The sequence below is a fragment of the Panulirus ornatus genome, chromosome 21, assembly GCF_036320965.1.
Source record: "Panulirus ornatus isolate Po-2019 chromosome 21, ASM3632096v1, whole genome shotgun sequence".
In the NCBI taxonomy this organism is placed as follows: Eukaryota; Metazoa; Arthropoda; class Malacostraca; order Decapoda; family Palinuridae; genus Panulirus; species Panulirus ornatus.
The window spans coordinates 7,358,882-7,386,300 of NC_092244.1; the positions used below are offsets into that span (position 1 = coordinate 7,358,882).

General features: G+C 38.8%; 1 protein-coding gene across 20 annotated transcripts in view; it reads left to right on the forward strand.

Moving 5' to 3' along the window:
• The window catches only part of mmy (UDP-N-acetylglucosamine pyrophosphorylase mmy), a 114,782-nt gene that overhangs the window by 68,078 nt on the left and 19,285 nt on the right, over positions 1–27,419 (forward strand). For 14 of the 20 annotated variants that reach the window (XM_071675672.1, XM_071675669.1, XM_071675668.1 and 11 more), the window contains 8 exons: positions 8,956–9,080; positions 10,316–10,476; positions 12,217–12,404; positions 12,639–12,863; positions 13,989–14,163; positions 16,123–16,282; positions 22,450–22,590; positions 23,429–23,614. In XM_071675672.1, coding sequence (XP_071531773.1) covers positions 8,962–9,080; positions 10,316–10,476; positions 12,217–12,404; positions 12,639–12,863; positions 13,989–14,163; positions 16,123–16,282; positions 22,450–22,590; positions 23,429–23,614 — 1,355 coding nt within the window. In that variant the 5' untranslated portion in view covers positions 8,956–8,961. Of the gene's footprint in view, positions 1–6,575; positions 6,807–6,848; positions 6,885–8,955; positions 9,081–10,315; positions 10,477–12,216; positions 12,405–12,638; positions 12,864–13,988; positions 14,164–16,122; positions 16,283–22,449; positions 22,591–23,428; positions 23,615–27,419 lie in introns of those variants that run through there. The other 6 variants (XM_071675658.1, XM_071675660.1, XM_071675659.1 and 3 more) reach the window with 2 other exon arrangements.

Here is a 27,419-nt window from a genome sequence, read left to right on the forward strand (position 1 = left end):
TTGATAAGATAGCAGTATTGATAATGATTGCGTGATAGTGGAAATGAACCTTGATGATTCCCGGGTATAACTTTTATCTCTGTAGTCCATTGTGGAGAAGACGAAGTAAAAAATTATTTATATTAGAAATACCAGGATATTGTACCAGTCTTTATTGTGAAAACGTTTTGCACGTCTTGTAAGGATAAGGTGGATTTTTTCCAATATTTTATTCTTTCAATTATAGATTTTTTATTTCCCATGTGACAACTCAGAAATGTTTATGTTACTGTTTAACACTGTACTGTGAATGATAATTACTTGGTGATGTATACACCTTCATTACCTCAACAGTTTGAATTGTGACGGTTTGTGTACCATGTGCTTTGATTTGTCTGCTGTATTATGCTGATTCCCTGTGTTTATAGCAGCTGCGCCGAGTTGCGAAAGTTTGCCAAGGATATTATTGAGAATTGTATTTCTCCGGTGGTGAAACGATCTATTGCGAAAGCGATTTCGAAATTGAGTGTTTTTTGTCTTTTTCTTGCTTATCATGTAACGGTTTGGGGTAAGGCGGGTTGTAAGACAACGAGCGGGAAGGACGTCTGGAAATGGGGTGGGCTTGGAAGGTCGGTCGACGCTGTGAAGACGCAAAGTTGAGCCTATCGAGTCAGACATTCCTGTCGTCGTCTAACAAAGGTCCGTAGTAGGTGGAGTCGTAATAGTAAAGTCACACATGAACAATTACCCTCTGCGAGTTGAAAGTTATGTATGATTTACTTCGTTGCAACATAATTTGTAGTCTGTGGAGAAACAGTTATTCATTATGATAATACAGCGCAAAAGATTCCGTTTGGTGTATGAATGTGTGTCTGTGTGTGTGCGCGAGCTAACGATAATATTGAGTAATCTGGTGTCTGGGGCGTGAGTCACCAGATGGCTTAAGAAAGTCTACAAGTGTATCAGAGATCCGCAGCTGTAATGATCACGTCTTCTCCATAATAGAAGGCTTCTCTTACAAACATTTTGGTGAGGAGTATGATAGGCTACCGATATCTGTTTAGCGTTCAAAGGCAAACGCTTGCACTCTTAAAGTATTTGAGTAAAAGAGACATACACTACAGTGTTCTTGTTTCCTGTTTAATCTCAGTAGGCTTGGCGGTGTTGACATACTCTTTTTCCGCCTTCAGCCATCACACGCTCACGTACCGCCCGGAGTTGCTTTCGTACGTGACAGGAGTTTAATTCCTTGTGCACGTCGGTGCGACTCTTGGGAGCGATGATGTGATCTTTGACCCGGGTCAGAGGCCAGACCATCGTACTCTAGGGTTGGTATCACCGTCGCGTGGCGCACATTGGGTTTATATGCCTTCTCACTATTCTGAGTGACGCGGCGTGATTGAATTTGTTCACTCTTCGCTGTCGATCACTTTGCACTTTTTTTTTCTGTTCCGAACACGTCTTAGAGTGACCCTCATTAATGAAACTGTCGAATTTCATGACAGCTTCATTGTACAGAACCTGGCCGGACGTCAGGAACTTCACAAATTCCAGGTAGGCAGTTGTTGAGAGGTCTGTAGCCTGAGAAAGGGAAAATGGCGGGTTTGAAAATTAGGGGCACTAGCTGAGCGAGGACGAAGTGTTGCCAGCACACGATGAAGGTATAAAATTGTTGCCAGCACAAGTCATACAAGCGGGTACCTTAGCCAGAATTCAGACATTGTATAAAAACCCCATTCTTTGAGCCTCGTTCGTAACTAATGAGAGTTGTGACGTAAACCGCAAGAAAGTAAAATGTTTAGAACCAAGTGTTTTCATACGTACGAGCGCTTAGTTATGAATCTTAGTAAACATTTTTTTTTTTTTTTTACATTGGTGTCCTGACTCCATAGATTTTATAGAACCATTAGTATCAATTCCTTGCGGTGAATGTGTGTGTTAACAGGATGTGTTATAGTAAGAAAGTGCCCGGCCGGTGACCTTCATTTTGTCTTTTAAATATAGTTTCATTATTTTGAAAGCATGGCTCGAGGGGCGCGTCCGTAGACCTCATGAGTAACTAAGGCACTGTCTGGGTCGTGAGGGCTTTTCTTCCTTTAATCACAACGAAGATAACAGGACACCTTCACAATGTCCTTCCGACTCCACACAGGACGTGTCACTCTTCCCTAGTAGTGTTTCTATTCCGGACGTAACAGTTAGCCCTGGAGAAAATGTCATTTTGTTTCCTTTCGCAAATTGTGCGGATGTCTTGTGTTAAATTGTAAATGCGTTGATGTACTGCTTCTCTGCTTGCAAAATGCTGTAATATATATTGAATTATGACGAAAGACTATTCCAACTTTATATTCTCTCAAAAAGAAGAATGTGGCTGTTTTGTTTTGCTCTCCATTTTGTATCGCTGTAACTACCACATTGACCCATGCTAGATGCTTAAGCTGTCGATGATGAAGATATATCACTTTTTTGAAGGTTATTTATCGATCTTTGTTCTGATTTGTGATCTTTTTAAGTACTGCGTCTTTGGAGGTTTAGGGGCCATCCCTACCTAGAATGGTGTCCCTCTCTTGATACAAATCTGCACAAACTTATGTTAGGCTAGGAAGTACTCCTATCTTGTGCCTCGGATCATTTGGACAATCGCCAGATCACCGGAGTAGAGGTGGGAGGGCAGAGTGTGATGCCTCGGCTCGGTCTGCTAGTCATGACAGGGCAGCCACCACCGCTACTGGCTGACGCCACCCAGACCCACCCGCCACTGTACTGTTTACTAAGCTTGCTTTCAACCTGGCTGTGGCTCGTTTCCTACACCACCGTTAAGGTCTCCCCAGACTCGCCCAGGTCTGCTGGTCGTACTCCCTCTGTGCAAAAGAAGTTGCAGAAGGCACAGCCTGTAACACTCGCTTACGTGGCAGGTGTTGAGGGCCCGTCAGTGTGGTGTGTTGACACGGCAGGAGCTGAGTGAGGTCCGGTCTCGCACCCCGACTGTCCTGACCTGTCCGCCCGCCCGGACCTTCACCTGGGGACGCCCTCGCATTCTTTCTTATCCCCCTTCCTCCTCCTCCTCCTCCACGTTGCATGCTTTGTGTCATCCTTGAATTCCCTGATCTTCGATAGAAACATTCTTGTTCTACTCCTAACATGTGCACCAGTGTACAGAACATAGTATAGTGTAACGGTGAGAGCTAGAGGTTGAGGAGTGAGTATATGACTGCGTTGGTGGAACCTGTCTTATGTTGGGCTGCAGTACTTTGCCATCGTACACACCTACTGTGGTGCAGTTTCTGATCACTACCATATTCGCCTGATGTGTGCATTGGTCACTATCACATACATCTGTTGTTGGGATCACCATCACACCTGGTACGGTGGCCACCACCTTACATAGATGGTGTGGTGGTCATCATGAAACACACCACACGCACCCAGGTACTCTCCCACTTCCGTGTGTTGGTTGTGGTAATTGTACAGACTTGGGAATTGATATCCTTTGCTGTAAGCCAGCAGTGAATGCCTTAGTTAAGATAACCATGTATTCCCTTGACAGAGGAATACATCGTATTGTTGGCCGTTGAAGTATGTGAACTACTACTTTTAAAACTGTCCAGTAAGACTTCAGGACCACTGTGTATAGTATTGCCATTCGTAAAACACGCAGACCTTAACTCTAACATTGAAGGTTCGTGCGTGGAGCTTTGTACCAGGAGGTGCAGTGTCAACACGGACGATGTTCAGGTCTAGGGCTGGCTGACCTCCCGGCCTCTGCCTTTGTCTTATCTCCCCGACTTGACTTGCCTTTCACCTTGCATCAGGATTTTTTATACTTTAAATTATTAAAGTGTATCTATTGCCGGTTGCTAATCATTATAACCGACGCCTAGAACGTCCCTGTGAAATTAATGCTACGTCTTAGTATTCACTTTCACTGTGGACGCAGACGGAGAGTCGATGATTCCGGGATGAACTCAAGGGCGACCCGCTAAGCCTCAGCGACGTGCCTTGCCTGCCCCATTACCCCCCCCCCCCCACCTTGCTGTCTCCCACGCCCCCACTCCTCTCCCTCTCTTCACTCCCACTCTCCTCCTTCCTTCCCCTCTCCCCTACACTCCTTCCATCCCCTCACCCCCCTCTTCTCTCCTGCCATCCCCATCCAACTTCCTTGCCCTTCATCAAGGCTCATTTCTCTCCTTCTCCTCACATCTACACCCTTCCCTCTTCACCTAGTTTCCTTTCCCCCGTTCCCGTCCCCTCCTTCCATTAATCCCAGTCCCGTCCCATCCCTCGCCCCAATTCTTTTCTCCAGACCCCCACTTCCTCCATCCCGTTGATTCAACTCTTTTCTCTCCCCTCCCCTCACTCCACTTCACTCAAGTCACTCAGCTAACCACGCCTCGTGAGTCCGCCATGCTCCTCTCCCGAGCACCCTTTCTGACTCACTTCACGTTATCTTGAGGAGTTGTGAGGCATTGCTCCTTTATCCCTGCTGGTCAGTCATGGGTCAGCCGCTGTGCCCTCGCTTCCTTGTTCTCATGAGTATTTCTTATTTGGTTATCGCTCGTGTGAAACCAGGTTGTGACCTCTCACTTCCCAGTCTAGCTTTTCCGCATCACCACTCTCCTGTGGTTCAGTCGTTAGTTTTTCTGATTTGTAGTACCCTGATTTGGGTTCGATCCCCTGTCTCGGGTAAAGCATCGCCGCTGTGACAGGCCTGCCAACCGAAGGCTTGTAACTCGGCCGGAGTCTCCCCAGGGGTTGTTGTTCAGGACAGGGGGCACGGCCCTCACGAGTAACTGCCCGAACCAACCTAGCCAAAGGTGTTACGTATCTTTTTACAAATCCACGAATTTTTATCATTGTTGCTAATGGCCTCCTTTTCTCTCCCCCTTTCGGTTTTATCAGACATTTTCTTAACATTATATGGCTCCATCACCCCAACATTGTACTGAGCCTCGACTGTGGTGGCTAGGCTGGAATAATCTTGGCGTAATCGGGGAGTAACAGTGCCATAACACACTCGTAAGGATCAGGTCAAAGGTAAGGTCGATCATACCAAAGGCTCAACATCGTTGTATACAAGGGTCGTACCGTTCTGCTCAAGGGTCGTACTTAAGGATTGTAATCACTCGTAATGAAGGGTCGTACCGCCGTGCGCAAGAATCGTACCGACGTACGCAAGGTTCGTGTCATCAAGAACGAAGACCTAGTTATTGTAAAATGAACATTTGGATACCACGAATATAAAATATTTCAATGTGATATTGATAATCCATGGGAAGAATGGTCTATTGTTCCCTTTGTGTTCGTCGTGACTATGACCGTTCGTGTTTCTTAAGATTGTCGTATTGTGTTGGCGGATGGTGTCCTGCTGAAGTAACGTTGGGTGATATATAACAGTCGGCGATGGTGGTAAGAACTCACACGGAATGTTGTTAAAGCGCTCACTGCCCTTGATGCTCCACAGCTGAAATGTCTAACGAAGGAGGAACGTCAAGCGAATGAGGCGTTCTCTTCCTCGCTTCCTGGCGCTAATTCGCCAACGCGGGACACTGCGAACAAATATGAAAGAATATATATATATATATATATATATATATATATATATATATATATATATATATATATATATATATATATATCCCTGGGGATAGGGGAGAATGAATACTTCCCACGTATTCCCTGTGTGTCGTAGAAGGCGACTAAAAGGGGAGGGAGCGGGTGGCTGGAAATCCTCCCCTCTCGTTTTTTTTTTTTTTTTTTTTTGATTTTCCTAAAGAAGGAACAGAGAATTGGGCCAGGTGAGGATTTTCCCTCTAAGGCCCAGTCCTCTGTTCTTAACGCTACCTCGCAAACGCAGGAAATGGCGAATAGTATGAAATATATATATATATATATATATATATATATATATATATATATATATATATATATATATATACATATAACATTTATGTGCGAGAGAAATGAAGAGTGCAGCGGAATTAAAATGAGGCGACTGTTGTGGCGTCAGTAGGTGGAACTTGATGTGGTGAATGTGATGGACTGAGCCCGGTGGTTGGTTACCACTCTTAACTGGTCTTAGAACTTATACGTCATAGATTCAAACTTTGACTTGACCTCTATGGACTTCATGATATAAGCAAATTGGGTCGCTTTTGAATGCCTTGAATCCTCGTGATTACAGGTATAAAGATTTCCCATTACAACTGTAATGGTAGATGTCAAGGCGATACAGCGATAGTTAGAGGGGTTAGAACGATCACTTTTTTCAGGGATAGGATGTACCAACGCATGCTTTCTAAAAGTAAAAGTTATGTTCTTTTAACAGAAAAGGAATAAACTAGCAAGCACAAGTGCGTGGTTTAACCTGGGGGCACGTGATAATGACGGCCGCTCATGTGTATGCTCTCAGTGTTTTGCGGTTTTGTCCTATACTCAGCTGTGATTGTTTCCTCAGCCAGTCTTGAGTTTAATAAACTCGGTGATGTTTCTTCTTAGATTCAGGGAATGCAAGTTTCCGATGCTTCTTGCTTATCACTGATTCTTTTATTTTTCTTTTTACCATCGGTAAGTGCTCGATTTTTCCCTTGAGTACAACAGCACGACTTTTGAGTATGTGGAGGCTTAACCTGACCCGTAAGTCAAGAGGCAAGGCCATTATAAACTTAAGGGTCACACGGTCGTCCTCACGGTTTGCATCATCGTGGTCAAGAAGTCAAGAAAGACTTTTTTGGTTGTGGGACGGAACCGTTCGAGTATTAGGTAGCGGTGGGTGTGTTGCGGTGGGGCAGCCGGCGAGTGTAAGGGAACACGACGAGCAGTGGACAGTGGTAAGTGGAGCAGTGTGGCAAGAGGGCAAGCGAGCGGGGGTGGCGTAGACTGAGGCCATGGCTGACCCACATGTAACGGTAAGTCTCACTTTCATCTGAAGATGGCAAGGTCACGTCACCACCCAAGCCGCCGCGAGCCCAGCTGGTTTATAGCCGGGCCCGTACTTTCCTTGCTCCCGCCCCTCCCAGTGACACGTCCTCGCCTCCCGGAGGACCGCGCCCGCTGCCTCTTCTACGCCAAGAGTTCATTGTTTGTTATGACATGCAGATCAGCTCATTATTTAATTCAAAGTCTTTGTGCCTATTTTACAGTGGGTTCATTGTTTGTTTGAGTGAAAATGGACGACTTGATATTTTAAAGAATACATATCTTGTGCTTTGCTTTTATCCCTGCTTGCCTCAGTACTGGCATCAGAAGTATTTCTTTAATCTCGACGTATTCTTGTGTTTATGCTTCTTTATATACCTGTCTTGAATGAAGAAATGCATTCGCATCGATGTGTGTTTCCCTTTGCATTATGTACTCATGTACAATTTCTCTTACATGAGCTGTCTCGAATATTATTTGGTTTCACATCGTAGGATAATATACTTTGATGTAGAGCTGAAAGATTCGCGGAAATATCGATTAATGATCAAGTTAGGATGAAAAAGAAGTGGTGATAGTTGTTAATAGCATTGTCAACCAAATCCAGGTACATTATACTATTACCTTGCAATGGCTTAGTCTTCTACCTCCACCTGCTCGGTCTCTGAAGTACAATCTGTGGGTGTTTAGGGCGGCGCGCCCCTCCTTAGTTGTCGTGATCCTTTTTATCACTATACTCAGGACTTATTATCAATCGTCTCGCCTCATAAATCTCGCCATGCTGCACGGCCCTGAGTTGATACTCTCGTGATGAAAACGTCTTTCGTGTTTTGTTTCCGTCTTTTCAAGACTGACCACCGGCTTCATCCTTGATGAATCGTACTTAGGTATGCGATCACTTCTAGCCTTTTTATGAGCCCATGCCATCTTGATAAACTCCATACGAAACATAATTTGAATTGATAATCTTGAGACGAAAATGTAGCTGTTATGGAGATATGGTCTTTATTAATAGGAAGGGATTGTTCTGCTAAGTTATAGTAGCGGCCTCTAATTATGATAGTTGTAATGGAGAAGATGGTGTATTGCATTGGGGAGTCGTGTTTAGGTTACCGTGATAATTATTTGATGTACTTTTACCGGGATTTTTATGCATAAAGTGGCTAGAAAGTAGAGAATGCACATGGGTGTGGTTTTGTTCGTGGTGTGAAATGTATATTGCTCTTGTCCGTGAGTCTATGCAGAAGCATTTTGATCCCTACCCCCTTACCATGTATGCAGGCCATGCATGCGTCCGTCCGAAAGTCGGGGATCTTGAGTACACGCTTTTGTCATTACAGGGTGACTGAATGTGGACTAAACTTGGGCCGCAGGTAGTGCTCACAAAACTGTACATCGGATTAAGTTTTCGAGGTCAGCAGATCCAGGGTCAGGATCGTAAGGTCTTGGTAATATAGGTACACAGTAGAGAAAGATTGAGTAAATGGATGTGACTAAACTTATACTACATAGGCTATGTGGAGAGTCCTCTGGGATTAAGTTTTGAATGCCTGAAAGTTATTTCAGGTTTCTCTAGTCATGAGTATTTAAGATGCTAATGATGATACGTACACTATCTTAAAACCTGGTGAATGGAGATTGACCATACTTGTGCCACAAGTACTACATAAAAGAATTATGTACCTTTTAAATGTTTTGAGGTCGACGGTCATGTTGTGTAATTGTTAATAAATGCTTGTGCACGCTGTCAATAAGACGTATATTTTCTACACAAAAATCTCTTTAGGTCTGATTAAGTCTAGGAAGTTGGGGTCCAAAACTTGGTGTCATAAGGAGACTTTCATCAGGAGTGTTACAGGAAACATAGGTGTTTATGTTTGTCTTCCTTATATCGTGATTCTTAAGGAGTAAGGGAAAATTAAAGATTTTTAGGCCCAAATTGTTGTATTTTTTAATTGTAATCGTTATCATTCGGTAATTTAATGAGCTTCAGTTTTGATATAATCCCTGAGCATTGTATGATATCTGTAAATGTTAAATCAGGGCTTTCTTTTGTTGCAGAACATAATGATGGACGTGGCTACCTTACAACAGCACCTGGCTGCCCACGGCCAGGAGCATCTTTTGCAGTTTTGGGATGTGCTCACCGAGAGCCAGAAGAAGGCACTGTACAACGATCTCATCGAGTAAGTCCGCCTCATTCCACGCTCCCACTACCCTCTTTTCCTTTCCATCTTACCAGCTTCCTCCATATTTAACACATTTATCTTCCATTGATTTTGAGGCTCGTGTATCTTTGTATGATTTTGGTGGACAAGTTTAGTATGATGTGATTTTGCAGATTCTCTCTCCTGTAAGTCTCTTAAAAAACCCAATTGTACTCCTTTTCACTCCAGCCACTTACATGAAGCTTTCACTTCCTCTTCTCTTTCTACATAACCATTGTCTGTGACTTGTCTCACTCTGCACATCTCCATGTTCTAAACCCCTTACATTTGCCACTGTATCATCTATCATTGCAGCCCTTTAAGTGTTCACAATGTCTCTGTATATCTTTCCTTGTTGCTAGTACCCCATCTGTTTCCCTTGCTGATGCTCTATTTGTTTTCTTGTTTTCCTCAGATTGTTCAGTACTCTCCAAAACACATTCTTATGTCCCCTGTTTTGCTCATCTCTCATTTGTCTTGTTTTTCAATTCTGGTTTCCCCCTCTTGACCTCCTCACTCTCTCTTGTACATCTTCCAATCAAACACACTCCTTCCCAGCACATAACATTCTTACACTTCTCTTTTCTCTTTCTCTAACAACATAACTTGGCCATCCCACCACTCGCTACTTATTCTCAAATGCCCACATCCCACCTTCCGCATGTCACGCACTTCACCCACACATGTAAACAAAGCTCTAAATATCTTCCTTGCCCACTGCCCTAGTTTCATTTACCCTCTTCTTATGCCATTCTTCATTCAGTCTCCCATGGTATCTCTCCACACAAGCCTCTTATGCAAGTTCACTCTTTTTCACCATTTTTCCACCCATGTCATTTCCTCTTTTCCTGAAAGATATTAAACATAGATACACAAGAACACAGCAAGAAAGATGGGAAGGCTGTTTAGTATGTGACCAACTGAAATAAGAAACACAGTGTATAGTGGAAGGGATGCAAAAACATTGAAACTTGAACAAGCAATTAGAAACAATGCCAGATGTAGCCAGGATTGACAGTTATGTAATGTATTTGGCAACTGAGAAAAATAGTATTATTGATTGAATAAGACACAGGGAACATTATGTACTAGCCATTCCAGTTGGCTAAACTGGTTTAGGTACTTGTAATTAGGAAAGTATTTTTTCTCTTTCAGCTCTCCATTAGAACCAAATAATTTTGTTTGTTTTTTAGTTATACTATAATTTCTTACAGGGTGGACTTGGATGAAGTGTGTGGCTTCTTCAAGAAAACTGTAGCATCACTAAATGAGGAACAAGCCAAGCTTGATGAGAGAATGCAGCCCATTCCAGCAGAGATGCATGGATCTGTTACCCGCACCCCACTTGAAAAGATTAATGACTATGAGGAGGCTGGTAGGTATATATGTTTATTCGGGCTTATTTATCAAGAAGTGAGAGGAGTTAAACAAAGAGATGCATTTTAAGTGAATGTTTGGCAGTGTTGATATGAGTGATCAAATTGTAGTGTTGGGGGATCTAAACAGGATATGTAATGTGGCTGTGGAGGAAAATAAGGAAAAATGCTCAAAATTTTGTACTGGAAGAGAAATAATGATTGATAATATGTCTTACAAAAAGATGTTTTCATATGTTGGTAAGTGGGGTTGGAGGTCATTGGGCTTAAGATGATAGTGTTAATTGACAGATGTGTAAATGAGGCGTTGATGAATATGAATTGGTCGATAGGGATAGCAAGTGGAAAGTCTAATTTTTCAGTTGATGTGAGAAATGAAAGTTAATTGTGGATTAGTTAAAGATGAGATGACATATATATGAAAGAAGAAATGAATTTAAAAGAGCTTGGAAAAGTGGCCAATGTGCAGAGATATCAAGGGACATGGATTGAACATTGGCCTAGGGTGAGAGTATATGAAGCAAGGGAATGAAAGATTTGGTAAGTGGAAGACATTTAAAGAAGCAGTAGATGTGCAGGTAAGGTGAGTGTCATGTGAAAGGTGGAGTGTGGTAGTATGAAAAAGGGTAATGAGAATAAGAATGAGAAAGTAAAATCTTTAGTAAAACAGAAAAGGGAGGTTTATGGTTGGTATCTGAAGGGAGAATGTAAATGATTAGGAGTACAAGAGAAAGTGTTAGAAGGTCAAGAGAATTATGCAAAAGCAGAAGGGGGCAAATGAGAGATGGGGAGAGGGGATATGAGTGAATTTCATGGAGAATAGGAGAGCCTTTTGAAGTTGAATAGGATGAGGAAAACAACTGGACAAATGGGGATGAATGATAGATTGATATAAATAGTATTGTATGAAAAAGGTGGTGATTTCCTTAGCAATTATATGCTTGGGAAGGAAGAAAAGCAAGTAAACAAGAGATGGATAATGGTTGAAGTAAGGAAAAGTAATAAATTTTGAGAAAAATGGAAATTTTTGAAGGGTTATATGCAGTTTTGTAATATGTAGTTGATCAATAATTAGACTGCAGTGTGAATGTGACTGAAGAAGGATCTATTGTGTTTTCATGGGAAACTGAAAATATTCAGTCTGCTGTACTGTCTGTTGGTTTTATAATCAGAAAAGGTTAAGAATATGGAAATGACAAGACAAAATATTATTTTGGCAATGTGCTTCATGACAAGTCATATACCCACTTTTTATGGTGAGATATAAAATGTAATCTTGGTAGTTATGGAGAGCCAACAAAGTTTATTTTAGAGAGTGCTTTTTTGCAGGGTTATGTATAGTAGAAAGGGTAGAAAGAATGTCATTAAGAAAGAGGAAAATTTAAGTGATATTAGGAAATTTTAAAAGAGTATTGGAAAAATTGAAATATAATTTTGCAAATGGTGTGTATGCATAGAAATTAATGAGTAATGCTTAGAAAAGCTTACTCAGCTGAGCTTAGTTGAGATATAGTGCAAAATCAATGGACTGGGAGGAATACAAATGGAGGGATTATTTATCCAATAGGAGGTACTGATTTTTATGAAAGCTTTGAGGTGAGCAGCTCATGAAGTATTTGGACAAAAGTCCCCATCTTGCTGTAGAGAGGAAAAAGGTTGTACTGGGTACACATAAAGAGATATATGGGAAAAAATATGGAAAACAGGATGAGTTACCTCCAATTTGCAATATTTTTCAGGTCTGCGTGAGGTGAGTGAAGGCCATGTGGGAGTGCTGTTGCTTGCAGGCGGACAGGGAACAAGGCTTGGAGTCGACTACCCAAAGGGCATGTATGATGTCAAGTTGCCATCTGGAAAGACTCTTTACCAGCTTCAGGCAGAGAGATTACTGCGGCTCCAGCATCTTGCTAAGGAGAAATTTGGCAAGGTAAATTGTCATTTTAAAGCTCTGTTGTCTTGGACCCTTTTAGGGTTCTAACTTTTTTTAGTCTGTACGGGTTTAATGGTTATTTTATTATCTCAAAGAATGAAATTTATGACTGATACTTTAAAAATTCTTATTTAAGATATTTGTATTATTTTTACATTGTGGTGACGTTCCATGGTATATGACTGATACTGTGAAAATTCTTATTTAAGATATTTTTATTATTTTTTACAGTGTGGTGACATTCCATGGTATATCATGACCTCAGAACATACTAAGGAGCCCACTATGGATTTCTTTGCTCGTAATCATTACTTTGGCTTGGAGAAGGAAAACCTGGTGGTGTTTGAGCAAGGAATGTTACCATGCTTTACCTTTGATGGGAAGATTATCTTGGAGGCACCTCAGAAAGTGGCTCGTGCACCTGATGGCAATGGTGGGCTCTACAGAGCACTTAGGGTAAGCTGTGTACTGATTGAGAGGTTGATGTAAGGTTTCATTTCCTAACAGTGAGCTACCACTGAGGACTTTTACATACATGATATATCAGTTATGCAGTTGGACCTCCTGTCGAACTAGAATCTGAGATGCTTTTGCAAATTCACCACCATCCATGCCTATGATTTGCCACTGAATTTCAGTTACTGGTGACCCATGTTAGATGTTTGGAAGCATCATATTTTTGTAAAACATAACATGTCGAATTTATTAGTTACTCCATATACTCACTTAACATAAGACATATCAGATATGCCCTGCCCATTTGTTTACACAGAAGATTGTGATTAGTTGTAGAGGCGATGTATGCTAATATGTCATATTACAACTTTTTGCACATTTTATGATTTTTGCTATTTTTAGATAATAAAACAGTCATATGGGTACAGGCACCATGTTAGATTATTCAACTTTACATAGCAACAATATATTTGTGCCTCCATTACCTTAAAGGTAGGGGATAGGGGAGATAGAATACTTCCCATGTATTCCCTGTGTGTCGTAGAAGGCGACTAAAAGGGGAGGGAGCAGGGGGCTGGAAATCCTCCCCTCTCGTTTTTTTTTTTTTTAATTTTCCAAAAGAAGGAACAGAGAAATGGGCTAGGTGCGGATTTTCCCTCAAAGGCCTAGTCCTCTGTTTTTAACGCTACCTCGCTAATGCGGGATATGGCGAATAGTTTGAAAGAAAAGAAAGAAACTAACAAAGATCGAAAAGAATTAGTGAGAGGTTCTCTAAATGACTTTTATACTGGAATCTGCTGCTATTTTTTTTTTTCCAATCTTTATCATTCATTTTACAGATGTGCTAATTTTGAGTTAATCAAAGGACAATTTTATTATTGCCATGTAAAGCTGAATAATCTGGCTTGGTTTTTGTACTTGTATGACTGTCATTGTTACTTATCATATGCCTATCAAATATTATTTATTCCTTTATACATAGAGTTATAAAATAAAAAAGCAATTTTTCTTTTTAAGAAACCAGCTCTCCTTCATTTATGCCGGCATACTAGACACTGCATGTAAAAATTGTATTGGCCATGTTAATATGAAATATCTGAAGGATTATTCTCCTCTTCATTTTAGGAGAAAAATGTGTTGGAAGATATGGATCGTCGGGGAATCAAATATGTGCATGTATATTGTGTAGACAACATTCTAGTCAAGATGGCAGACCCAATTTTCATTGGCTATTGCTTGTCTAAGGGAGCAGATTGTGGAGCAAAAGTTGTTGAGAAGGCCTTTCCTACTGAGGCTGTTGGTAAGTTTCGTTTCTTGTATGATGCAGTTTTTGGTTATTTCTATCCAGAAACCTTTTGTCCTAAATTATAGTGATCTGAGTATTGACAATAGATTCATACATGTTCATTTGTTCAGTTACAGTTATCTTAAATCTAGAAAAAAGGATTCAGATAAAGCTTTTTGGTGTTTTAGGTGCTCATATTTAGTGTTGTAGGTTCTCATCAGAGCTCATGAAATTCTGGTGATGTGATATGTTCCTTCCTTTTACTGTGTAGCCTGTTGAATGCATCAGTCTTAAAGCACAGATTACCCTTAGACTGTTTTGTAGTATAAACATAAATCTGTGGATGATTCTGTGTTGGCCACATAGGTTAATCTAATTAGTAGTTCTGCTTAGAGCCCTATGAAACCTTCCACGCAAACTGCATGAATGTTAAGCAAGGTGGAATGACAGTTTATGCACACACCAAATTAGAAGAAAAACAGTTGATGAAGATTAGCTATGAAAGATGTGAACTTTTTGTGATACACAAATGCTTCCCCCACCATTAGCATGGAAACATCAAGAACAGATGTACAGTGGTCTCACTGACACTCGCCTACTCTCTAAATGTCAAGTATAATGCCTGGAAAACAGAGTCTCAGTGAACTATGTGCTTAAATATGCCATCCTAAGTACAGTAAGCATAGTGACATATGATACTCAAAACTGAATTAAGATGATATAATGAAATGTCATACTAACAAAGTAGAAGCGATTATGGAAACCTTATAAACTTTGAACTGAAAGAAATATGATTTGGAGACTTTACTTTCCATAAGGAAAATGTGTGAAACATACTGCATAGAACAACATAACTAGTAAACAGTGGACCAGCAGATGAGTAAGAATAACTAATGAGAGTAATGAAAATGTAGGAAACATACAACCTATTTGAGGTAAATCATATTCAAGCGTAGACGTAAATACAGTAGATCCATTCTTTACAAATTTGGCACTCATCTCAGAAATAAAAGTAGATAGAAAGGATAAATTGTAGATCATAACATGATAGAAGTAACTATAACTTATAGGGAAATGGGATAGTAGAAGTAACTACAGCTTATGGTATTAATTTTGATGGAAGGGATCAGCGTCCTCATGCTTGGGAATGTGATTCCAGGAGTGGGCATTGAAATTTCAAAATAACATTGTCCCTTACAAGATATTTTTGTGTCATATATTATTGAAGAAATTAACCAAAGTAATAGTATTCTTTCCTCTATATTGATATATTGGTAGGGTGTCCTCTATTCTGGATGATTGCACAGATCCTCCTTATTTGTGTGAATATATGATTATTGTTTTTTCAAACTGTGATTTCGTTCTGCATACCCCTAAACATACTATATTGTCTTTTACCAGGAATGATTTCAAACATCCCATACATATCATGTACATATTTATAATTTTTTGTTGTACTTTGAATGTCGTTTTAAGTTTAACAATATTTTTTTTCCTGGAATTTGTTTGTGTATTTTGCTTGTTGATTGATTTCATCTTCCTTAGAAATTTATTTCTTGCCTAGGAGGCCCCATATGAAAAAATGTAACAAAATTATAATAAAAAAGAATATCACTTTAGCTTACAGTGTAAATGAGGAGCACTAGTTGCAAAATAAAATTGATTTTTTTTAGCTGAATGTTTGCAGGCTGGGGCACATCTATTGCAGAGTAGTATTAAGTTTCAGTTAAAGTTTCAAATCAAGCAATTCTAATGGTCACCCATAAGAAGTAAGTGTTTAGGCACTTGAACTTTTGTTCAAAACTTTTTTGATAACCCTGTAATAGCATTTAATTTTGTTTAGTTAAAATCATATTAATTACTCATGTTAGGCTGATAATTCGGTGTTATTTATAACACTGTAGCAGTGTATTAACCATCATAGTATCATCCTTTTAATGGTGGGATTTTTTTAATGGGGATTCATCACTTCAGGTGTGGTGTGTAAGGTAGATGGGATATATCAGGTAGTGGAGTACAGTGAGATTACCCTGAAGACTGCTCAGAAACGAAACCCTGATGGGAGACTGACATTTTCAGCTGGTAATATCTGCAATCATTACTTCACTACAGAGTTTCTAAAAAAGGTCGTGTAGTAAGTATTGATAATACAGTTCCTTTTCATATTTGATGAATGTCATGGCTCATAAGTACATATTAAAGATGTATACTTGAAGGAAAAATAAAAAAAGAGAGTTATTGATAAATGTGTGAATTGTTTTATAATATTTACATCTACAGGGAATTGGATATTTTAACCCTTAAGGGGCTTGAATGGTTTACAGTTTAAGGCTTTAGCCATCTTGAATGGTTTGCCTCTTTCCACCATCTTTTAAATGGAAGGCATGCTTTATAATGTCACAAGCAGTTGTAAGTAACATTAGGAAAAAATCCTAGTGTCAATTATCTATGTCTCATAATAGGGCTGGACAGCCAACCATTGTTGGTTCTACAGCCATACTCATATGATTTGCCCTTTCCCACCCGCGCCAAACTTAGTGCTCTGTAACACTATGCAGAGATGCCTTCTGTTACAAGCAACTGCAGTTAGCATGTGGGATAGAATCCTAGAGTCAGTTGCCTGTATAACAGGCACACTTGGCACACCCCATGCTTATTGATGATAGCCTTTAGGGCACCAATGCTGATATTTTAGCTTTGAGAAAAGTAATTTATCATTTATCCCATGGAAGTATGTGAGAAGAGATGATGAATGTGTCAACACAAATGTCAGCAAACCTAGCATGCATGGTGTGACAAGTTGAAATGTCCTTACTATACTGTAATCATACATTTACTTTGCAAACCTTTGATGAATTTTTCATGATAGTGAATCATGATTTGATGAAATAAGAAATAAAATTTAGAATTTTAAGAGAATACAAATGAGAAGAATAATCAAGAGCATATGGTATGTTTAAGAGAGAGAAGTAGGGTCATAGAACAGACTAAAGGCTTGAGTATTAGAAAGGGGACAAGAGATTCTCTGTAAAATACAGGTATGGATGAATGCTTGAAAAGGTGTGATGACTTATGGTTAGAAAAGATTCTGCCTGAATTATTTTGGAGGTGCAAGAAATTGATGATCTAACCAGATATATTAGTAGGTTGCTTTATGCTTTAAGATAGTTTGGTAAGCATACAAGTTACCACATTTGGAAAATTTCTCCAAATTTTTTATATCATAATTTGAATTCGAAGGAAATATTCTTCTTGACAAATGCGATTGTGTATTATTTCATGGCTTTCTTTGTGTTTATTGTATGTGAGTAGTTGCTCACAAAGCTTTATGGGAATATTTACTCATGATGATTAGTATGATTAATTTAGAAAAAGCGTCAGATTATCTAGAGATCTCCTTGCCTTTGTATTACTGTCAGTAAATTTTGTGACACCACCTTTATAAGAAATTTAAAATCTATGCTTACATATTTTTTTCAGGTTAAAGATACTGAAAAGGCTCACTTTATATTAGAATTGCACTCTTACATTTTAGAGTAGTATTTTATATATTAATTAGATGATAAACTAATGTAAATGCTTGGTTATGGGATGCTCTTGTATCTGTTGTTGATATTTTGTAAAATTATTCCTCTTGAAAGAGTTTTATATTATTAATATCAATTTTTTTTAGACATAATGTTTAAGGTTGATATTGCTTTGTAAGATGTACAGTAAATTATGTTCTCTTTGCCCCTTTATGATTTAGTATAAGAAGCATCCCACTTAGGAAGTAAATCTGGGACTATCAGTATGCAAAGGTGGAAGTACTGATTACTAATACTGTTTTCTTCCATTTCCTTTTTGCATGTCTAGTGGGTAAGTACAGCAATGTGCTATTAACATTCGAGTTGTTTGGTGGTGATGGTGGTTTTGTTTAGCATGTGATTTTTTCATACTATCATAATACCATTTAGATAACTTTTGTATGTTGTTTGCAATGACCACGTCTTTTTTGAGTTTCTTCCTTTTGTCTACCACTCGTACATAATTAAAGCACATCCTTAGATCTTTTTAAGCAGGTGTCTTGCTTAGATTCAGGTTATGTATTTTGAGTGTTCCATCCCTGCATTTTTCAAAGAACTGTTCACTTTCTCTGGTAAATCTGGTTCAAAAGCTTAAAGGTTGTGATCATGTCATCCCTCACTCCTTACCTTTGTGTTGGGAAAATTTAAAGACTAACCTTGAGCCATTCCATGTAAATCATCTTCTGTTCTTGTACCATCTTTGCTGTCCTCCTCTGTACCATTTCTCTTGTCTTATTGTGCTTCTTTAGGTATGTTATTGAAACCTTAGAAGCATATTCTAGTTTAGTCCTTATGTAGACATTGTACAGCTTGTTGAGTTTTTGGTGTTTATTATTTGAACGAATGTGGCCTTTTTGTCTTTCCTAGCACTACCACGTGCATGCGTGGGGTAAGGGGGGTGCTATTTCATGTGTGGCGGGGTGGCGACGGGAATGGATGAAGGCAGCAAGTATGAATATGTACATGTGTATATATGTATATGTCTGTGTATGTATATGTATGTATACATTAAAATGTATAGGTATGTATATATGCATGTGTGGGCGTTTATGTATCTACATGTGTATGTGGGTGGGTTGGGCCATTCTTTCGTCTGTTCCTTGCGCTACCTCGCTAATGCGGGAGAGAGCGACTAAGTGTAATAAAAAAGAAATTAAAAAATATCCTTTTTTTGGGGGGGTCTCCTGTGCTGTTCTCCTTCTGGGGAACTCAGATGACAAGTTAGAGATGATGTCATCCATATATGAAACCAACTTCGGAGTATATCAAGGCTTCCTTGTAAGTTGAAGCAGTGTTCCTTGGTCTTCACTTCCCACATGCCCTTTGCATCATTGGCAAACATATCAGGGAGGATACCATATTGTTTAGCTTGTCATTCACATAGATCCAAAAGAGCAGTGGTTTTCATGATGGAACCCTGTGGCATGCCAAGCCCACTGGTGACCACAGCCCATTTTGAGAAGACTTCCCTGACATGCATCCTTTGTTCCACTCCACTCAGGTGATCTGCTGTTCATTCAAGTAGTTTCCCACTTATTCCCTCCTCCTTTATGGTACTGTACTAAATGCTTTCTGGCAGCCCAAGTACAGACAACCACTCAGTCTTTTTGTTTGTCTAAAGTAAAACTGACTCTCTTGTAGAATCTAATAGGTTTCTTACATATGACCTTCTTTCTCTGAAACCATACTGTCTGTCTTAGGTAGTATCTCTTCTGCAATAAGTCACCCATTTGCTTTCTGGCTAATTTTTTTCAGTACAGTATGTTGCAATCATCTTGATGACCATTTTGTCATCCGTTGTATCTTCATGGTCTCCTTCAAATAGATGGGCTTAATGTTTGCCCTTTAGTCCCCTCTTTGTTCCTTATCTTTTTCCAGTGATATCTTGAATAACATTTCAATTGATTTGTTAAGTGTAATTGCTCACATATTCAGCACACAAAGAAATTTCATCAGGGTCATAAGCCTTGTTTAGATCAAGATCCTTTTGTACTATGTTTATGTCTTTCTAGATATTTCAATACTTTCCAAGACCTCCCCATTCTGTCTCACTGGTGTTGAGGATATAGTGTCTTCCATTGTGAAAACACTTTTGAACTTGTCATTCAGCTCCACACATATCCTAACATCTTCTAAATCTCATCCCTTTGAATCCATTAGTCATATGAGCTGCTCTTTAACTGGCAGTTTACTCCAGGAAAATTTATGGGAAATTTTTGGATTGTTTCACTTTGTCTATCAATTCTATACAAAGTTTCTCTTCCTACTTTCATATACTTTTATACTTTTTCATGCTCTCTTATACCTTACAACTTGCTGGCTTATGTTGTGCATATATCTTCATCACAGCACATCTTGAAGTATCTTTGCATTTTGGCATCTCTTATTGTACCTCTCCTCCCTTTCTTTTACCTTCTTTCTGTATTTGAGAAGAAATATACTCATGTTCCCTCTCCTTTACTGAACCTTGCACCACATTGCCGTGGATCCTGAGTACTTAAGTTCATTTCCCAATATATGTTATTTCTGTTATAGAAATTTCAACTCTGTTTAGTTTCCACAACTACATCTTTTTGAATGTGGTTTCATTACTTCTCATTTTGTGTCCTCAGTTACCAAACAATCAAATTAATGCATAACATGGTAATTTTTTTCATTTGTTGTATCATATATGATGTTCTCAGTTTCTGTGCTACTGTTTTTGAAGGTTAGATTACTCCTAATGCATGTTGCATGTAGGTTGGTGGTTGATTTGATTAGGTTTTAAAGATTCATTTGTAATTCCTTGACTTGTTACTTATCCTTGGGATATGAGGCAAATATTGTCTTTGCCATGCAATTCATGTATAGTATAATATGAAGTCTGTCCTTTGTCAAGGCTTTTTACTGGTTGGAACTTACCCCATATAATGGGACAGCATGATTAGTTGTTGGTTTTGTAAATTTCTTACAGAAGAAAATTTGATCACCTTCTGTTTCTGGCATTAACAAGATCAAAGTTCATAGCTTCATTTATTTTTCTCCAAAACTGGATTTAATCTTAAATGTTTTGTAGTTTCTCACCAATTACTCATGATATTGTTCTGCATTTTGCAAGTCTGCACACATTTTTTGTTCATTACTCTGGATATGTTTGATGGTTATGGTGCTTTGTATTTATTGCTTTTTGCATTTTGTATTTATAAAGTAATGTAGACTGATGTGGGATAAGGTGTATATAAAATGAGTGAGCCTACTATATTGATATAGTGTAATATTGAATGCCATGTACTCAGTTCTGAATGCTTAAAAGAACCCTTTACAAAGTCTGTATTCCATTGTATGCCCTTTTTTTCCAAGAAATTAACTTCTTTCAGAAGGATACTCAGAAGATTCCATACATGTTGGTCAGTTTTCTACAGCAAGAAGTGAAGAAGGCTCCAGGATTGTTAAAATTGCATAGTGTATATAAAATATTTTTTTCTTTTTGGTTTTGTGCCACATATTCCCTATTGATGGGCAGCTCACAGAATAAACTGACTGTGAAATTTGAGAAATAGAAAGGTTGGGAAACACTACCACTGTCCATTAATATGAGAAATGGGATTAGAGAATATCAATGACCTTTAGAGGATATAGAAATGCTGTTTGGAAAGCAGTGAACAATGTGAGGAGAACAAATAGGAGTAACAATGAGAGGAGGAGTAAATGGGAAAGTGGTTACAAACAAAGATGTGGAAAAGAGATGTGGTAAGTATTTTGAAGATTTTCTGAATGTTAGATGGTAGTGTGACAGATGTGCATTTAGGATGTGGTAGCATGTGAAGTGAAAGTGTTCTAGTGAATGGGTATGGTGAAAACAGAGGAGGTGGTGAAGATATTGCAAAGACAAGGTGTGTGCAATTGCAGGAGTAAATGGAATAGCAATTGAACTTCACAATAAAGATGACAGTTTCGCTGATGTTGACTATTTAGTTATTTGAAGATGAAAGTGAATGCTCATATTATGCAAAAATAAGTATGAGCATACCTGGTAAGGTATATGGGAGAGTGGTGATTGAGGGGGTAGTTATATGCGTATTGTAAAAATCTGAATAAGGAGGAGCAGTGTGGTTTCAGTAAAGGTAGAGAATGCATGGATCGGGTATTTGCCCTAATGAATTCATGTAAGATATACTTGGATAAAGAGACTTAATTATATGTGGCATCTGTAGTTCGGCAAATAGCTTATGATGGCGTTGAAGATGGAAGTTGCCCACAGGTTGACCATCATATAGGCATGTGGACCTTGTGTAATGAAGGGAAAGAATTTTGTAAACTCTGTGCTGATTTTAGCTATTTTGGAGCTCTATCTTTGGTTCTGAGGAAAGCAGCTGAGATGATCTTATGATGAACTTTCTGGGTATTTGTCAGAAAGAAGTTGTATTTTAGGATAGTAGAGCAAAAGTTATTTAACAAGATAGGATACTTCTTATGCAGCCAAATGATTTGTAGCCTTTTACCTTAGAACCCATTACAGTACAAGATGAACTCAAAAGAATATGAAGTGTTTCATATGCAAAAGATTGCCCTGTATATAATTTTCTAACATCATTATGATGTTCTCCAAAGCAAATTGTCTCAGGAAATTATATATTTTCCACCCTTATGATACTGTTAATTAAACTAGAGATTTGGCTTTCTCAGAATTATCATTGTTTATGTTTAAACTCTTTACCATGATTGATGATTTAGATTCAGTGATTGTTTTTCACAGTGACTATGAAACAAGCATGAAGCATCATGTGGCCAAGAAGAAAATTGCAACAGTGAACTCAAGTGGTAAGAGCATCAAACCAGAAAAACCCAATGGCATCAAGATGGAGAAATTTGTCTTCGATGTCTTTCAGTTTTCAAAGTAAATATCATATTTTTTGCCGTAAGATCTTGTTAAAGATTTTTAGATTAAGGAATTTCCTTTTTAATGGCAAACTTACCTCATAATCATAACATTTGTAAGCACAAGTTAATCCATCTGTTCTCTTTTCCTCATATTCTCTGATCTTTTCATGGTTTCATGTTAAAGAAAGGAGATATCTGTGCATCTAGCAAAGTTTATCTCATTTCATGTATATTTTTTTTCATGCTTGATCGCCATTTCCCACGTTAGCAAGGTAGCACCAGGAACAGATGATGAAATGCCACATCAGCTCACATCCATTCTCCAGCTGTAATATGTGTAATGCATGGAAATCACAGCTCCCTATCAAGAACCAGGCCCCACAGACCTTTCCATATTTTATCCCAGATGCTTCACATGCATTGGTTCAGTCCATGTATTCATATTTTTGTTTCATACTTGTTCATTGCTTCAAGCATCAATAAGGTAGCACTAGGAACAGATTGAGAATGTCCTCACTTGCTCACATCCACTCCATATCTGTCATATATAGTCCCTTATCAACAGCCAAGTCTAACAGACCTTTCTTTGGCTTCCCTGACTACATCATATGTTATGGTTCAGCACAATGATGTGTCACCCTGTATAAACCACATTGCCATGATTTGCTGTATCCTGTGTTCACCTTTGTAAGTTATTATTAATTGATTTAGGATTAAGATTGCATCAAATTTATAATCAGCATTCCCAGTTCTGTATGAAAATAAATCTTTATTGTGTAAGATTGCATCAAATTTATAATCAGCATTCCCAGTTCTGTATGAAAATAAATATTTATTGTGTAACACGTCAACAGCACTTTAGCAGTGTGGGAAGTCATACGTGAGGATGAGTTTGCTCCACTAAAGAATGGTGATGGAGCTGAGAAAGACACACCCACTACATGTCGTCATGCACTCTTTTCCCTTCACCACCGTTATCTTTTGAATGCTGGTGGGACTCTCATAGACTCTGAAGGTGAACCTCTTCCACTTATCCCAAGGTAAGAAATCATCGAACTCTTGATATAAAGAAAAAATATTGTAAAGTGCTTGTTGAATTAGGGAAAACAGAAGTGATTATTCTGTTTCAGGACATATTTTTCAGTCTTGATAAGGTAAGCTTTCTGCAGCTTCCCCTTTATCTCTATTTATATGATTTCATTCTTCTTTTTGAATATTTAGGCTTACATTTATCATTCTTGATAATGACCATTAATTTTACTTGCTGTGGTGATGTCATGCCATACTAGCTTAGATGCATGATTTGCATGACTTCATTTATCCTAGAATTTCTTCATAGTTTTTGCTGTGCTGAATTTGTAGGCCTTAGTCCGTAAAAGAATTCTTCTGTTTTTCTTTCCAAATACAAATTCGTTATATTGGTACAGTACTTCTAACAGAAATCTTTTTTCAGCTAAAGTATTAGGATGAATTAGCTATAATGTTATTTTCACTGGTAAACTATTGATTGTTTAGTTGTTACAGGTTAGTTTGGATTAGGACTAACTAATAGCATGAAACTCTGAGGAAGCATTCACACCTATCCATAACTTATTGTGTGGCATAATTTTTATCAAAATCTATATTGATGGGGATTTTTCATCAAATTTGGATGCATTTTATGGCATATGATTGAGAGAGTTATAATTATATCTGCTTAGCATTAAATGTAACTTTTAGATAGGCATTTCCAACAAATATCACAGACATGGTCATTTTCATGATGCATATTATTAGAATATTGACGAGATTGCTACTTTTGAAGTTTCCTATTTGCATCAAAGATTGTTATCATATTTTCTTCATAGAGCTTATTAATTTGTAATGTAGATGGGAGATTTTTTTCTACTGAATACTCAGAACTCAGTTTCAATGATATAATTTTACAGTGATGGGCATGAAATGCAAAAGTTATTAAAACCAGTAGAACTGCATCAAGTGAGATTGATATTTTACTTTCTTTGCTCTTTGCCCTTTTCAAGAATTTTGACATATTGTTTTTGATTACCTTGACATTTCACTTTATTTAACAAAAGATAATATGCGCCATATACATTCACACTTTACTGCCTCTCTGCTTCTGAATGCTGCTGCATAAGTAGTGTGAAGAGGTTGATACTGTCTTACTGAATGTTTATGTTGTTGGATAGGTGTGAATGCAGAGGAATATTATTTTCACCTGATATAATCTTTTACTCCTCTGCCAGTTTGTCTTTTGAGCAGTAAGGTATCTGTTGAATATTTTAGAGTTTGGACTAACACACAACACCACAATCTAACTTTTGGAATAGTGCTAGATTTCCCAACCCATTGCAAATTAGTGAATTTGGAGTTGTAATAACTAAATTCAGTTTCATTTCCTCTAATCAACTCTACCAATGTCCAAGATAATTAAAACCCAACTTTTAAGATCACCTTTATTAACTTCTCTGGTTCTTTTCCAACTTCTCAAACCAGCGGAGGAGAGAAATGTAGATTTTGATGTTTGGGAACCTTTTTCTCACTGAACTGGTGTACTGCAAGTAATTTTTAAGTTTTCTTACCCTTCCCTGCCTTCCCCTTTCAAAGAAGAACCTATATTTTTACCTGTGGTGACTCATTTTGGGTTGACACATTTTTTTTTTTTTTTTTTTTTTTTTTTTTTATACTTTGTCGCTGTCTCCCGCGTTTGCGAGGTAGCGCAAGGAAACAGACGAAAGAAATGGCCCAACCTCCCCCCCCCCCATACACATGTACATACACACGTCCACACACGCAAATATACATACCTACACAGCTTTCCATGGTTTACCCCAGACGCTTCACATGCCTTGATTCAATCCACTGACAGCACGTCAACCCCTGTATACCACATGACTCCAATTCACTCTATTCCTTGCCCTCCTTTCACCCTCCTGCATGTTCAGGCCCCGATCACACAAAATCTTTTTCACTCCATCTTTCCACCTCCAATTTGGTCTCCCTCTTCTCCTCGTTCCCTCCACCTCCGACACATATATCCTCTTGGTCAATCTCTCCTCACTCATTCTCTCCATGTGCCCAAACCATTTCAAAACACCCTCTTCTGCTCTCTCAACCACGCTCTTTTTATTTCCACACATCTCTCTTACCCTTACGTTACTTACTCGATCAAACCACCTCACACCACACATTGTCCTCAAACATCTCATTTCCAGCACATCCATCCTCCTGCGCACACCTCTATCCATAGCCCACGCCTCGCAACCATACAACATTGTTGGAACCACTATTCCCTCAAACATACCCATTTTCGCTTTCCGAGATAATGTTCTCGACTTCCACACATTTTTCAAGGCTCCCAAAATTTTCGCCCCCTCCCCCACCCTATGATCCACTTCCGCTTCCATGGTTCCATCCGCTGACAGATCCACTCCCAGATATCTAAAACACTTCACTTCCTCCAGTTTTTCTCCATTCAAACTCACCTCCCAATTGACTTGACCCTCACCCCTACTGTACCTAATAACCTTGCTCTTATTCACATTTACTCTCAACTTTCTTCTTCCACACACTTTACCAAACTCAGTCACCAACTTCTGCAGTTTCTCACATGAATCAGCCACCAGCGCTGTATCATCAGCGAACAACAACTGACTCACTTCCCAAGCTCTCTCATCCCCAACAGACTTCATACTTGCCCCTCTTTCCAGGACTCTTGCATTTACCTCCCTTACAACCCCATCCATAAACAAATTAAACAACCATGGAGACATCACACACCCCTGCCGCAAACCTACATTCACTGAGAACCAATCACTTTCCTCTCTTCCTACACGTACACATGCCTTACATCCTCGATAAAAACTTTTCACTGCTTCTAACAACTTGCCTCCCACACCATATATTCTTAATACCTTCCACAGAGCATCTCTATCAACTCTATCATATGCCTTCTCCAGATCCATAAATGCTACATACAAATCCATTTGCTTTTCTAAGTATTTCTCACATACATTCTTCAAAGCAAACACCTGATCCACACATCCTCTACCACTTCTGAAACCGCACTGCTCTTCCCCAATCTGATGCTCTGTACATGCCTTCACCCTCTCGATCAATACCCTCCCATATAATTTACCAGGAATACTCAACAAACTTATACCTCTGTAATTTGAGCACTCACTCTTATCCCCTTTGCCTTTGTACAATGGCACTATGCACGCATTCCGCCAATCCTCAGGCACCTCACCATGAGTCATACATACATTAAATAACCTTACCAACCAGTCAACAATACAGTCACCCCCTTTTTTAATAAATTCCACTGCAATACCATCCAAACCTGCTGCCTTGCCGGCTTTCATCTTCCGCAAAGCTTGACACATATAATTTGTAAATTTTAAGATGCTAGATTGATCAGTCCCCTGAAGCAAGTGAGTCGGTAACACCATTTCTGTAGCAGACTCTGGTTGGTAATTGGTAGGCCTGAAATTAGCAAGATGCCTGCTACCAATGTGTTAGTGGTTAGGAACAAGTTGGGAAAAATATCACTACCTCCATTGATTAAGAAGGGATATTAGAAGGCTCCTCACTCCTTGAATATCCAAGAGATATTTCACTACTTGCAGGAAGCACCTGGGAGACAAAAGGTTTGCAAACTTGAAAGCTTACATTTTTTTCTATAATGATTTCTTGAAAGAACTGAACACTTTTTATGCATTTTTATCATTTTGCTTCTTCAGAGTTTGATTTTACTTCTCTTTGGATTGTGTGGTATTTTATATAAGAACTAATATCTTTTAGGTGTGAAGCTTTTAATTACCCTCAAGTAATTGCAAGTAATGT